We start from the raw sequence: 15,329 nt of genomic DNA on the forward strand, positions 1-15,329 counted from the left end.
CGACAGAAGGGCTTGATTTTGCATGGAACAGACCCTTTGATTTCTAAGCAGTATACTGGGCAGCATCACCTGCTCGGCTAGACAGTAAAAGGGACTAAAATCTTTTTGCAACTTGCTACTTTTGTAATAGCTATCCTGGGAAAAGGTTAGACTAATAAGCAGTTCTAATTTTAACTATGGACTTGTGTTTCCACACTAGTCTTTTTTCTTATGTAAAGAAAACTGAGTTTACCTGGGCAGAAGATAAAGCTTTAGAAGCGTTTTCTCTAAACTGAAATAAAAGCATATGTTATTTATCACTGCCAGGGAATACAGTACTTATCTGTGGGCAGCATGCTACAATCGAACAATGAAATTTCCTGAAGAGGAATCACCTATTCTTTTATTACAAGTAGTAGATATTTCTTATCAGTAACTGTACAAAGTTAACAAATTAAAGTCACAAGAAATTGTAATTTCCAAAGTACCTGGAATAAACATTCAGTTTGATACAATCACCCAGGAGAATAAGAGCTATTTATTAAAAAGTCTTGCTAAAGTAGCTGGTGTCATATGGAAGTCTCTCAATCTCATGTAGTAATGATATCAGATGCGGTTTCAGATACAAAATCTGAACTCAGCACAATTCAACATTTTATTTATTTATTTTTGGCTGCCTTGGGCCTCCATTGCTGCACGCAGGCTTTCTCTAGCTGCAGCGAGCGGGGGCTACTCTTCGTTGCAATGTGTGGGCTTCTCACTGCGGCGGTTTCTCTTGTTGTGGAGCACGGGCTCTAGGCTCCTGGGCTTCAGTAGTTGTGGCGCATGGGCTTAGTTGCTCTGCAGCATGTGGGATCTTCCTGGACCATGGCTCGAACCTGTGTACCCTGCATTGGCAGGTGGATTCTTAACCACTGTGCCATCAGGGAAGTCCCAGCACAATTCAAGATTCACTAAACACCTCCTTTGTATAAGTCACTGGCTGAAGAATCCAAAACTGCATTCTAGAAAATGACACCGTGTGGACCTTTTTTCTTTTTTAAGGTCTTTATTGAATTTGTTAGAATACTGCTTCTGTTTTATGTTTTGGTTTTTTGGCCAGTGAGGCATGTGGGATCTTAGCTCCCCGACAGGGATCGAACCCACATCCCCTGCATTGGAAGGCAAAGTCAACCACTGGACCACCAGGGAAGTCCCTAGAGAAAATGACTTTAAATATTTGCTACTACATAGGTTTATCTAATTCTTAGTGTAGCAGCAAATACAATGTCATTTTGCATTTTTATTTTCAAAACTGAAAAACAACAACTAGACTGGTATTTACTTACATTATTCCACATATTCAAAACTGAATGTCTTGATAATAGGGATTAACAGTTTATAAACATTCATGAGTTCAAAATGATCTTAGAATTCAAAATGAGTTCAGATAAAGTACAGAACAATGTATATTACAAAGCCAGTAAATAAAATTAATGTAGTCTAGAAAATAAATGATATTTTTGATGAAGTTATGGAAGCAAGAAAAATTAGTTTACAACTGGTGTTAAAAAAACTAAAAATACCTATGTAATATAGTATTTTTATCTAAGGAATTAAATGCATTCTAGGGACATTTCCTTTTAATGGATACAGAGAATCTGACAAATCTCAGGAAAGATGATAGTCTGATATAATGGGCAATCAAGGCAGCTTTGTGGGGTGCAAGTATGTGGCAAAGCAAGGATGAGGTAGGGGAGAGAGCAGAAAAAAGGTTGCTAGAAAGTAGGCTGGATCCAAGTTGTGAATGGTCTTAAATTTTTCAGGAACCTGGGTTTTTTTGTTATAAATAATGGGGAAGTAACTCGTTTTCTGAGCAGGAAGATAATACCAAATGTGTGAATCAGGAAGCAAACGGCAGCAATGCAGAGGAAGGGCTGGAGAAGGAGAAGAGTCTGGTTAGAATACTATTTCAATTGCCCAGATAAGAAATGTTAAAGATGGACGGGGGCTGGTCACAGGTTGGAAAAAACTGAATGTATAAGACAAGAGAGAAAGAAAAGCAGTAAAAGATGACTCTGGGTTTCCAGCTTAGATGATTCTTAGAGGACAGAAGAGTCATTAAAAGAAATACTAAAAAATTAGGAGAAAGTATACAGAGTAAGCATGAAAAATGATTAGTCTGAAGTGTTAATGGGATATGTGGAGGAGGGAAGTCAACTTCTGGAAATATGGGTCTGTAGAGACTTAGGAGTCACTGTAGAAAGGTGAGAGTTGAACCTTGGAAGTAGACACATTTGCTTTAGGAGCAATATTTAGTGAGAAGAGGACAAACATGGTTGGAGCATAAGCCAACAGAAGAACCTGTGTAAAAAAAAAGTCAGAGAAAGACAGGAGAGAGATGTTCCAGGAGACAAGAAGAGAATGTTTCAGAAAGAGAGAGACTTCAATAATGCTATTTGTCTAGAAAGTCAAACGGGACAAGGACTGAGAAGATGCTACTGGATGCGACAATCAGAAGGTCACTGCTGTCTTTAGAACAGCTTTGGTACTATAGGAACAGAAACCAAAGCTGGTGGAAGAAAGAGCTGGTCTAATCTTTCATAGAGTTTGTTGCGGTTTACCTTAAGGGGCGAGCAAAGTTGAGAAAAAACAATTTTTTTTTTATTATGAAGATATCAGTATGTTTTAGGGTACAGAGAAGGAATCCATGGTGAGGAAAAAACCTGAAGATACTATATATTGCATGGGAGCAAATCTCAAACACAAAATACAAAGGATATATAAAACAAACTGGCTTATAAAAAGCCACTGAATGTTCATTTTTTAAATGGCTAATAAAAAATAGCCGTTAAAGTACCTAGAAAATATGAAGATGTGAACCAGCTTAATGTATTTTACTGATAACATTTTGAAGATATAAACAAATGAATAAAAATAATCAAATATGTTCCAATGAAGATACAGAACTTTGTTTATTCCAGTGAAATAAAGGAATGAGAACAACATCAAACTTGTACTGTATTTATTATAACTAGTCTTTGGCAGGAAAAATTAGAGAAAAAGATAAATTGGCAGGGCAATTTTATAAAATGCCAATAGAAATCTCAGAATGACCAGTTTGGTGAAAAGAATCATGATTTCAGATTGGCCAACCACTCAGATCTGTGTCTTAAACATGGTAGATGATGGTTATTCAAAAGGTCTTCGGTCACTTTTTTTATGGATTTTACCATGTTCATTCCATAGAGATAGTAAGAAGCTTCTCAGTTTAAGCAGAGTGGGTGATAGGATAGAGCATTCCCCTGCCCCAGTGGCCTGAAGATCTCTGGGGTTCTAAATGGAAACCACTGACTCTTGTCTGACTCTTACACTTAACAGATGAGTAAACTGAAGTGAGGCCCCAGGAGGCTAAGAGACTTGCTCAAGGTCACAGTGAGCTAGAACAAGGACCTCCTCATACTAATCCAGTGTTCTTGCTGTAACAACACACTGCTCCAAAAAAAGCTGCAGCAAATAAGATTTAGTCCCTGGTCTTCTAAGCGGGATGTATGTATTTTACTACTGAACCATCACAGTGTAGACCTAAAGGACCTCTTCTTTCAACATATCTTAGGGGAACTCATTTTTACGAACTAGTCTAATATTCACTCAAGTTCAAGCGATTTCACACTGGCTCAAAATTTCCCTTCAATTTCATAAACTAGGTTGCTCTTACGAGGAAGCAAACATTAGCAAGTCAATTATTTATTTTTTTAGAGAGTTAACAAGTCCACACATGTTTAAACTCTAAACAAGTTCAGACTTGAGGGCTGCAAATAGATTACAAGTGCTACTGCTCACAACAAAAGGTCATATATAAAAATTGAAAAGCAAGAGTTCCTTCATAATCAGATTAAAACTGAGCTTTTTGTTATATTAAATAAGACATAAAAGAAATATTTCAAAAGTTTATTTTAGTTTTTACAATAATACTTTCATTAAAAATCTGAAGAAACATCAGAAAAATTCTTACGTATGGAACATGGTGTCAATATTTTAAAGACATTATCTTCTTCAGTTTTAAATTATAAATTCTATTAATTCAATATTTCCTTCAAGATGCAAAGTGAATCTAAGTGCCCCCAAATGATACTAGTGATCTTCCTAATTTTGTTATTAAGACTAGCACATCACTGCCAAACACAAAAATATAAAAACGAATTAAATGGAAATTACACATAACAGCAGCAAAATTCTTACCTCTGCTTTACTAGTCTTCATACTGTATTTCTTAGCAGAGGATTTAATTTTTCCTTTTGTATCTTATTATTCTTTCAGTATCTATTAATGGTTAAATAATTAAGTATTTATTTCTAAAGGCTTAATTGACTCAAATACATAAAGTGGTATTAAGTAAAACATTAAGTACCATGGTTTTATTTTGCCTTGAATCGGAATTTCAGTGCCTCCTTCACTGGACTGAAATTGGTGCAAAGCAGAGAGCAAAAAGACATTGTTCAATACAACTGTATAACTGAACTGATTAAATTACTTATAATTGAAAAACTACTCTATTATTGGATATCTTAAAATAGGACATAGACATATTTAATCTATTTGGGAGACTCAGATGCATAACCGTGCATAAGAAAGTAGGCTAGGAGATGTGATGTCCTTCCAGGTCTGCCTTCTCACAGAAAAGGAATATAACATAATCCTCTAAGCTACATGTAAAAGAATGAAATTAGAACACTCCCTAACACCATACACAAAAATAAACTCAAAATGCATTAAAGACCTAAATGTAATGCCAGATACTGTAAGACTCTTAGAGGAAAAACAGGCGAAACACTCTCTGACATAAATTAAACATAATCACATAATCACAGCAAGATCCTTTTTGACCCACCTCCTAGAGTAATGAAAATAAAAACAAAAATAAACAAATGGGACCATGTGAAACTCAGAAGCTTTTGCACAGCAAAGGAAACTATAAACAAGATGAAAAGACAACCCTCAGAATGGGAGAAAGTATTTGCAAACGAAGCAACTAACAAAGGATTAATCTCCAAAATATATAAGCAGCTCATGCAGCTTGGTATCAAAAAAACAAACAACCCAATCAAAATATGGGCAGAAGACCTAAATAGACATTTCTCCAAAGAAGACATACAGATGGCCAACAAACACATGAAAAGATGCTCAGCATCACTAATTATTAGAGAAATGCAAATCAAAACTACAATGAGGTTATCACCTCATACAGGTCAGAATGGCCATCATCACAAAATCTACAAACAATAAATGCTAGAGAGGCTGTGAAGAAAAGGGAAACCTCTTGCACTGTTGGTGGGAATGTAAACTGATACAGCCATTTTGGAGAACAGTATGGAGGTTCCTTAAAAAAACTAAAAATAGAACTACCATGTGATCCACCAATCCCACTACTGCGCATATACCCAGAGAAAACCATAACTCAAAAAGACACATACACCCCAATGTTCACAGCAGCACTATTTACAATAGCCAGGACATGGAAACAACCTAAATGTCCATCACCAGAGGAATGGAAAAAGAAGATGTGGTACATACATACAATGGAATATTACACAGCCATAAAAAGGAACGAAATTGGGTCATTTGTAGAGACGTGGATGGACCTAGAGTCTGTCATACAGAGTGAAGTGAGAAAGAATATCATATATTAATGCATATATGTGGAATCTGAAAAACTTGGTATAGACGATCTTATTTACAAAGCAGAAAAACAGAGACACAGACGTAGAGAACAAATGCATGGATACCAAGAGTGGGGGGCGGGGATGATGAATTGGGAGAGTGGGATTGACATATATATACACTATTGATACTATGTATAAAACAGATAACTAATGAGAACCTACTGTACAGCACAGGAACTCTACTCAATGCTCTGTGGTGACCTAAATGGGAAGGAAATCCAAAAAAGAGGGGATATATGTTTATGTATAGCTGATTCGCTTTGCTGTATAGTAGAAACTAACACATTATAAAGCAACTATACTCCAATAAAAATTAAAAATAATAAATAAATAAAATAAAAGTAACACAACAACAACAACAACAAATTACCAATTTATTCCTTTTTATAACTATGGGAACACTGCTCTAAAAGTGAGTTTGCTGTCTTTTAAGATATGTTGTTTGGGGCTTCCCTGGTGGCACAGTGGTTAAGAATCCACCTGCCAATGCAGGGGACATGGGTTCGAGCCCTGGTCCGGGAAGATCCCACATGCCGTGGAGCAACTAAGCCCATGCGCCACAACTAAGCCTGCACTCTAGAGCCCACGAGCCACAACTACTGAGCCAGTGTGCCACAACTACTGAAGCCCGCGTGCCTAGAGCCCATGCTCTGCAACAAGAGAAGCCACCACAATGAGAAGCTCGTACACTGCAATGAAGAGTAGCCCCCGCTCTCCACAACTAGAGAAAGCCTGCACACAGCAACGAAGACCCAACACAGCCAAAAATAAACAAATAAATAAATAAATTTATTTAAAAAAAAAAAAGATATGTTGTTTGCCGAATACTTCAGCAACCACTTGGAGAAGTGTCTAGGAGAACTGTTAACAAAAAAAGCACAAAATATTCTTGTAATGTACAGAACATTCCTCAGAGTGTCTTTTGAACATGGTGTAGGTCTTACCTGTAGCACAGCAAAATGCCCCCTTTCCCAAATGGTTAAGTGAAACTAGTTTATGAGACAATTGTTTTTAAAAAAACATAATTTGGGCTTCCCTGGTGGCGCAGCGGTTGAGAGTCCGCCTGCTGATGCAGAGGACACGGGTTCGTGCCCCGGTCTGGGAAGATCCCACATGCCGCGGAGCGGCTGGGCCCGTGACCCGTGGCTGCTGAGCCTGCGCTCCGCAACGGGAGAGGCCACAACAGTGAGAGGCCCGCGTACCACAAAAAAACAAAACAAAACAACAACAAAACCCATAATTTGATAAATACTTTTACAATGAGATCAAGAAAATATTACTTAATTCTTTTCTATACATCAAGATTCATATGCAGAAAACACATAGCCCTTGACTGAGAACTTAACCAAGAGTGAACTTAATTAAAAAAAAAATACTTCTACAAAGTTTGAAAAGAGTGAGTTTGAAAGTTTAAAGTTACAGTATTATTTTGGCTCTTACTTTACTAAAAGCAGTTTTTAAAATTATCTTTGAATTCAACTAAGTTTTTAGAATCAATTTTACTTAAATTCCAAATCAAGCTTTTCTCTGCACTTAGAAACATATTACTGGCCAACCTGTAATTAAGTAAACTTTCTCTAAGTGGGATAATTTCTTCTCGTTGCTCCACATGAAACTTAACAAACAGAATGTTCTCAAAAATTGCATAAACTGGCATTTTTATTTTTAGATGACTGGCTTCCAACTGGGGAGAAGTTCTTGGGTATGGAATGGTAGTGAGGGAAGGCCTTGATCTTCTGGTCCAAGCGTCCAGATCCTATCTTTCTCCATCTGACAAAAACTCTTCCCTTTAGAGGGTGGTTTCAGAATGTTGCTTATACCTCACAGATATTGGTAAGAGACCTGAGTGGTGATATGGAATTTTTCTTTTATTGGTGGAGAAATTAAACAGCCTTTGGTTTATGTAGCAGAGTAATAACCCTGAGTATATGTAATGACAACTCTAAGACACCCATTTGCAAATGCTAAACAATAACGGTGTCTTAAGAAGAGTGGCTCTAGTGTATTTGCGTTTGGAGGTCTTTTTATTGGAAAAATACTTTAATATTCTCTCTTCTGTATTTTCAACACTAGTAAAGCGCCCTGAACTCAGCAAGATTTACTGAAGATAATGACAAGAGTTTCAACAGCATATAAAACTTTTACCTCCTGTGTGTTCCTCATGGACACACGACTTTATTGGTGTCTCTGTTTCTGACCTCCAAATCAGGCTGGTCAGTGACTGGCCTTTACTAGATCTATCTAGAATACCAAGGACATGGCGACCAATTGTTTCTTCAACAGCTGCTGTTGTCTTTACAACTTCTAAGAGGATCTTCAGAAGTCTGCTATTAGCTTTCTGGAGTGTATACCTGTATAGATAAGGAAACATTTATTAAAATATTTAATCTTTTTAAAGCAAACGCTTATGTTCCACAAAAAAATACACTACAAAATATTTGACTTAAAAAATAAAAATAAAAAATAAAAAATAAAACTTCACATGATCCTATTACAATAATATACAAGAGCACTTACAATGAAGTGCTTTTTGTGTTTATTTTATAATTATAAATTTTGTTTTCTTCTGAAAAATTTTCATCAGTGAACTATAATATTTTTTGAAAATGTGCAGCATTTTACTGACCTGAAAGAAATCAAATAACTAAATTTTTAAGCCAGTAGAGTTTGAAAATTAGAAGAAAATTTTAGGGAGATGCAAAATTTCAGTTTTAAAAAGTGTGGCAGTACCTAAGCAAATGCAAGTTATTGAGCTGGTAATACCATTGATGGTTACTCTTATATATTTTACATTTAATCTTCTTTTATGTTAAATAATATATTTTAAAATAAATTCAAAAATTCCACCAGAAAAAAATATGCTTTTATTTCTGTAACTTAATGGTGATGATCTACATGGTTAAATTACAAAAACAGGCAGAGACCTGTTTTTAAAAAGGTCTTTAGTACAATTTCATTATCTGCTAACACCAGAGGTAATATACCCCCAGCAGTTGATTATTATATCTGCTCCAGAGACAGAAACTTCTCAAGTTACATATACCACACTCATTTCAGCCAGGAGAAGGAACCTATTTTCAACCAAATGGAATAGTGCATCTCTCATTTTTTACAGGTAATACATTCTTATTTAAAAAAAAATTTTAAATGCTCCTAACCACCCACCAAAATATCTTAGTACTCACAGATAATCACAGTTAACATTTTAATGCCTAGCCTTCTAGACATTTGCCCTCCTCTTCCTCTTTCATAAATACAGACATTTTAAAAACAAAAATAGGATTATCCTGGACAAAGTGTTTTCATAAGCTTTCATTTTTCCTTAACACAAACATCTTCATGTGTCAAGAAATATACTTCCATAAACGGTGACTCAGAAGGTTAATGATTAACCTTTTGAATAACTAAACAACTCTCTTGTCCTAACAGCTTAATTCAACAAAGGTACTACAGTGGCAAACTATATATTTAATACATGGAGACAAAAGAAGAAACTTTCATGACTTAACGACAGTTTCTCTCTCAACTTCACACTATGGGAGATCACTGACAAGCTGGTTAAAGGATATCTGTTTTCACAGGCACATGACATAACTATTTTTAAGACAAAGTAATAAATTGAGCAGTCTTCCTTCAGTATTTGTCAAGTGAAAAAGACAGTTCTATTTTTACACCTAGATCAAGTTCTCTGGTTACATAAGCAAGGAGATTAAAAATAAAACTCTAAATAATTTAGTTATTAGTAGGAAGTAAGTAAAGGGTTTTATTTCTAGAACTTTTTCTGAGGTTTTGTTCAAGCCCCAAACACCCCCGGACTAGGATAATTTGAAAATATTTCTACATAAGAGAAGTGATTAAAATTAATATGATGGTAAAAAGAAATAAATAGGAATACTCATTTATCAACACTTGCTACAAAAATTCCTAAAAACTAAACACTGTATAATTTTTAAAATATACCAATTAGAGATAAATAATATAAAATAAACATTTTGTTTATTTTATATTGCCATGGTAACTCTAATTTTCATACACTGTCTTTCTGGTTTGAGTTCCATACTGACTGTGTTCCATACTGATGATCCAATGGGGAAGCCAAAATCTTAGGGGCCAAATTCCTCCATGCAAGCTGAGGAAGGAGGTTAGGAGGACACAGAGGGTTGACAGTCACAGATTGGAAAAGGAGGAAATTAAGTTAGTAGATATTAGTTTTAATTTAAAATTAGAGAAATTATTTTCATTTGACCAAAACAAATTTTAAAATACTGTGCTTAAACTCCTAATATTAATGTGGGGTAACTATTCTAATTTTCATATTAATCTCTATAAAATCAAAGTAAGGGAAAGTTTTGTTCACATCGGATCATTAATTTATTCCTCTAAAAAAGTGGGATGTGGATTAAAAGGTCTCATCTGTTATAAAGTAAATGCATGAAAGAAGTTAAATGCAGACTATCACTAAAATCATTTTTTTTCTCGTCATGAACAAACCAGGGGGTGGCTTATACTGAATGCATGTCCGAACAGTGAAGGAATAAACTCACAAGCACAACTTTGTTTTTTAGGATAAAAAATGGCATATGAGCAGAATAAAATTAATCAAGAAAGGTTCAATAACCAAAGAATGCCTTATCATTCACTGAATGAAGTATATGATCAATATCCAATAAAATTACTTTATATACAAAAGATTTTTTTTAATTTGTCTATTTAATCATCAAAAACTGATTTTTTACATAAAGAGTACAATGTACAAATAAAATAAATGTACAAAATAAAAATAAGGACAAACAAAGTTTATAATATTGAGACAACTATTTTAACTCACTTTACATTGAAAAAATATGCATTCTGTATACCTTTCACTGGACAGAATTTCAGGAGGCACCTCTTCAGGTTTTCTGTCCAATTCCTTTTCTTTAAAGGTCTGCTCCTCAATTTCTCCTTGGTTTTCATTTGCATTCTGTTTAAGTTTGTAAAAAGATAGAGAGGACAAGACAGAAAGAAAACCTGTCATCTTGGAAATAGCATGTCATTCTTCTATACTGTTATGACATGAAACAGAAGAAATCTCTGCGTGCAAAACAGATACTGTTTGAAATAGTATTTAACTATATTTTATCAAGAGATTAGCATTATCAAAAAAGATAAAAACAGTCTGGTGCACAGTTGAAAAAAAATTTAATAGGTTCAAGCTAAGGCATGCTATAATGCAACAATAAAGTTTGTTAGGTTACTCTGCTCCTTGGTAAAACAACAGCTGTTGCTAAACCACTGTCAGATTCAAATTACCTTAAATGGAATGTAAGGAATCTTGACCCCACCTACCTTAAATGTAAACAATCACAAATATGTTAAGTTCATACCTATAAAAAATACATTTCACACGAACAACAAAGACACACAGATCCTACTGCATTGTGGATCCACTGCTCCTAGGTGGGTCAAAGTCCATACTACCTGTGTTTGCGTACTGCTGTTGTGCAGCTCACAACACAGCTTCTCTCTTCCAGCTAGAGACAGCTGCTTTAGTGCTTCCAGCTCCTCTAAAAGCACCCTCTCTCTCTCTGAAACCAGGTTTTCATTATCTATTGAGGATCTCTAAATAAGAAAAAAGGTCATGAGAGAATATTGTTTGCGACAGAAGGAAAAAGCAGGAATATTAAGCAGACTTCTTTTAACCCCCTGGAACCAAGAGGCCCTGGTTCTACCCTGCTTCATATTCCATGATTAGGGGTTAAAAGCATATATAAAGTTCAATGCAAAATTTGAAACTTAAAATAAAGTTAATTAGGCCTAAATATTCAGCAATTTTTGCAGCTCAATTAATATTATTTTTATATGGCAGTTTTGCATTGAACATTCAGAAGTTTAAATTCACAAAATGCAATGAAGAAAAGCAAAATTAATTTTTCCAAATGATATATCTTATGTTCAACTCCCAATTTTCCTATTATTCTATATCTGAAACTATATTTCAAGAGTTCTCTATTTGTTATCTCTTGTTTTAGCTTAACTTTTCAAAATAAATTGAATAAATTTGTTTTTATAAGAACTTTTACATAAATATTTGCTTTTCTACAATGATTTTGTGAGTATATTATATACAGCAATTGAAAAGAATCCAGCTCCCAAATACCAAGGAATATGTAAATTTAGTCAAGAAAGTGGTAAGAACATTATGTAAATTTGCATTTCTCAAATCAAGAAGAGATGTTTCCCTGGAGAAGGTTCCAGAAACATACTACTTCAGATTTCCATTCATGATTAAAAAGATAGAATAAAGATAGATAAAGGTAAACCTTGGAGATGCTAATTGGTGGACTCACAAAACTATAAATAAACATGGGAAAACTGAATATCAACTGCACCTCAGCACAAAGAATTTCCAAAACTGTCAAAGTACTTTTGCCATGAATGGTCAATTGAATGTTTAAAAACAAACAGCCTTGTAACCACTTTTTCAATGCCTAAAAAGGCAGATATCTCAAACAGTAGAGAGATAGTGCACTCCAAGGTTGAGTTAGGTGTCCCTAACAAGATCTTAGGCTGTTGTGCTGGTGGAGTCTGTTCCTGATGTTAAATATTTGTATTTATTCATATCACGGCAATAATTCTGACTTAAAAAAAAAAAAGCTATATAAAGAACACTGTTATTTTAATTGGGGAGGAAAGGGACTCTGGGTCCCGTACCTGGGCTAATTGTTTATTCAGCCTCTTGATCTCTTCTTGCAGTTGTTCCTGGTCTTCTCGCTGTCTCTCCATCTGCCGCATGTGTGCCTGCCTTAAAAGTTCCGTTGCCTGTTGATGTTCTTGGTATTGTCGTACAAGTTCCTGCCTCATATCTTCTAACTGTTCTTCATTTAACATTAGTTGTCTAGAAGCATCCATACTTGATACCAAAATCTCATCATGGAGCTATAACAGTAAAAAAAATATATTAATTAGTTAATTAAAATTTCAACCATAAAACATTTTGTGGAAATCTGTCAGCATTGATATTTTAAATACAAACGAAAGTAATTCTAATACTAACCCCACAAAGCACCTCATTTTAAAATTCTCATTATTAAACTAAAACATAAATAATTTTTAAATTTGTCTTAATTATAATTTCAAATCAATGTGAAGTTAGTTTATTATCATTATACATGTTGTTCTCCAAAAGCAAAGTAACTATCAGTTATTTCAGAGGTAATCTAAGGGAGGAGAAGAATTAAGAAAGACATTCAAGATTCCTTCTACTCTTTTTTTTTTTTTTTTGCGGTAGGCGGGCCTGTCACTGTTGTGGCCTCTCCCGTTGCGGAGCACAGGCTCCGGACGCGCAGGCTCAGCGGTCATGTCTCACGGGCCCAGCCGCTCCACGGCATGTGGGATCTTCCCAGACCGGGGCACGAACCCGTGTCCCCTGCATCGGCAGGCGGACTCTCAACCACTGCGGCACCAGGGAAGCCCTCCTTCTACTCTTAATGAATGAATAACTCCATTATTTCTCTTGAAATTTTATAAGAAAATAATATAAATGGAATACTTATATTTTAAAATTAAATTTATAAAAAGAGAAATTTTACCTCTTTAATTTATATTATGCAGTGGTCATCAGAGTACTACAGAGAAATGCTTGATAAGAAACACACTTCAATAATTTTTATTTGGAAATAAAAGCCTTATATTCCACTTTCTCATACTCATAAGTCTACTCCTTAATGGGTTTCAACAAGTACCTCAATTCCTAAAGAGCTACTACTTAAACAAATCATTCTGCCTTGAACAGCTGCTGGCAAATTAAAGAGGTTTACATGATTACCTCACAACTTTGCACTTCATAAAGAGTTGACAATTTTAATTGAATATGCCTCTAAAAAGATATAACCTATCATGAACATTAATAAAAAATATGAATTAAGATAATTTTAAAAGAAGCAGAATTTACTACATTCTGTTAAAGGCCCAAACAGTTGAGGTATAGACACAGGATAGATCTTCCATTAATGAATAAGTAAAGAAAAAGAGTATTAGTATAAACAGAGTAGACTGCTTTAAATTGTCTTCTCAAATGGGCAGCTCTTTCCTTGTGATATTATCCTATTAAATTAAGCAAATCTTTTAATCATACATATTGCCAAATTGTAGTATAACTGATCTTGAATTGACTGAAACAAAATTAATGTAGGTATAACTTATAATGAGGTTTTACCATGCACAATGTGTATAGGACAAACAGGAATACTATGAATCTGACTAGTTTTATTTAATAATAATATTAAGTCATTTATTCTTACACTTTAAAAATCCCAAGTTGAGACTGAATTGAATACTTATCTTCTCCATTAAGCAATATTACTGTTAATATTTTTATAGTGAGGAAAGTCACACTTTTTTTTTTTTTTTTTTTTTTTTTTGCGGTACGTGGGCCTCTCACTGTTGTGGCCTCTCCTGTTGCAGAACACAGGCTCCGGATGCGCAGGCTCAGTGGCCATGGCTCACGGGCCTAGCCGCTCCGCGGCATGTGGGATCTTCCTGGACCAGGGCACGAACCCGTGTCCCCTGCATTTGCAGGTGGACTCTCAACCACTGCGCCACCAGGGAAGCCCCCACACTTTTTTAAAATAAGTTTTTATACTGAAGGAAGCATACTTACAGATTCTCTGACCATAAATGTTTTATCTTTGGAGAACATTTCTTCTGAAATAGTCAGTTCACGGTCCTTTGATTCTAGTATATCATCAAGATTACCCTTGTCTGATAACAGAACTTCCTTTCCATCTTCTCCTAACTCTTTACTAAGTGGTTTAAATTCTTCTTTAAATTTCTTGTCTGTTGCCTCCAAAGTCTGAAAACCAAAGTGACCTTGTGATAATTTCATTTCATTTAAATAATGTTCTTTCTGACAGAGAGCAGATGCTTGTTTTGAAGATGGAGCATCTTCTTTTTCCCCAGATATTCTAGATAGTTCAGTTTGCTGAGCAAATGCTATACTCATTGACACAATGACCTAAAGAAATGAAGCAAACAAAAAACGATTAGATCTATAAATACTACCAGGAATTTAAAAAGCAAGTTACCTCTCAAAATTACACAGACTAGTAAAAAGATGCCCTCATGCTTTTAAACTAAAAGAAATCCTAGGATAAAATGATAAGGAGATAAAGATTCTCTATTTTACAATTAATCTACTGTCAAAGTATTTTACTGCTTGCCTTTTAAAAATGAATAATTGTAAAAAAATTTTTCTTACCGTAACAGCAATAAATGTTTGGTATAGAAATTTAAATATCTTTAAGTCAAGAAATATATTTCTATATAATTTTAAATGGGTTTAAAGTTTCATATTATACAGATGTACTATAAATTTATTTAATCAATTCTCTATGTTGACATTCAGACTGAATCCATTCTTTTTTTTTTTTTTTTGCGGTACGTGGGCCTCTCACTGTTATGGCCTCTCCCCTTGCAGAGCACAGGCTCCGGACACGCAGGCTCAGCGGCCATGGCTCATGGGCCCAGCCGCTCCACGGCATGTTGGATCTTCCCAGACCGGGGCACGAACCTGTGTCCCCTGCATCGGCAGGCGGACTCTCAATCACTGCACCACCAGGGAAGCCCTGAGACTGAATCCATTCTTAACACTAAACACCACTGTTATGA

General features: G+C 35.1%; 1 protein-coding gene across 2 annotated transcripts in view; it reads right to left on the bottom strand.

The window, feature by feature from the left end:
* The window catches only part of AKAP9 (A-kinase anchoring protein 9), a gene marked incomplete at its 5' end in the record, with an annotated part of 150,198 nt that overhangs the window by 56,504 nt on the left and 78,365 nt on the right, over window positions 1–15,329 (bottom strand). For both annotated transcript variants that reach the window (XM_079711809.1, XM_079711808.1), the window contains 5 exons: window positions 7,821–8,032; window positions 10,541–10,644; window positions 11,142–11,282; window positions 12,375–12,599; window positions 14,323–14,676. In XM_079711809.1, the coding sequence (XP_079567935.1) occupies window positions 7,821–8,032; window positions 10,541–10,644; window positions 11,142–11,282; window positions 12,375–12,599; window positions 14,323–14,676 (1,036 nt within the window). The remainder of the gene's footprint in view (window positions 1–7,820; window positions 8,033–10,540; window positions 10,645–11,141; window positions 11,283–12,374; window positions 12,600–14,322; window positions 14,677–15,329) is intronic.

This window comes from Hyperoodon ampullatus (genome assembly GCF_949752795.1).
Source record: "Hyperoodon ampullatus genome assembly, chromosome: 9".
NCBI classification, from domain to species: Eukaryota; Metazoa; Chordata; class Mammalia; order Artiodactyla; family Ziphiidae; genus Hyperoodon; species Hyperoodon ampullatus.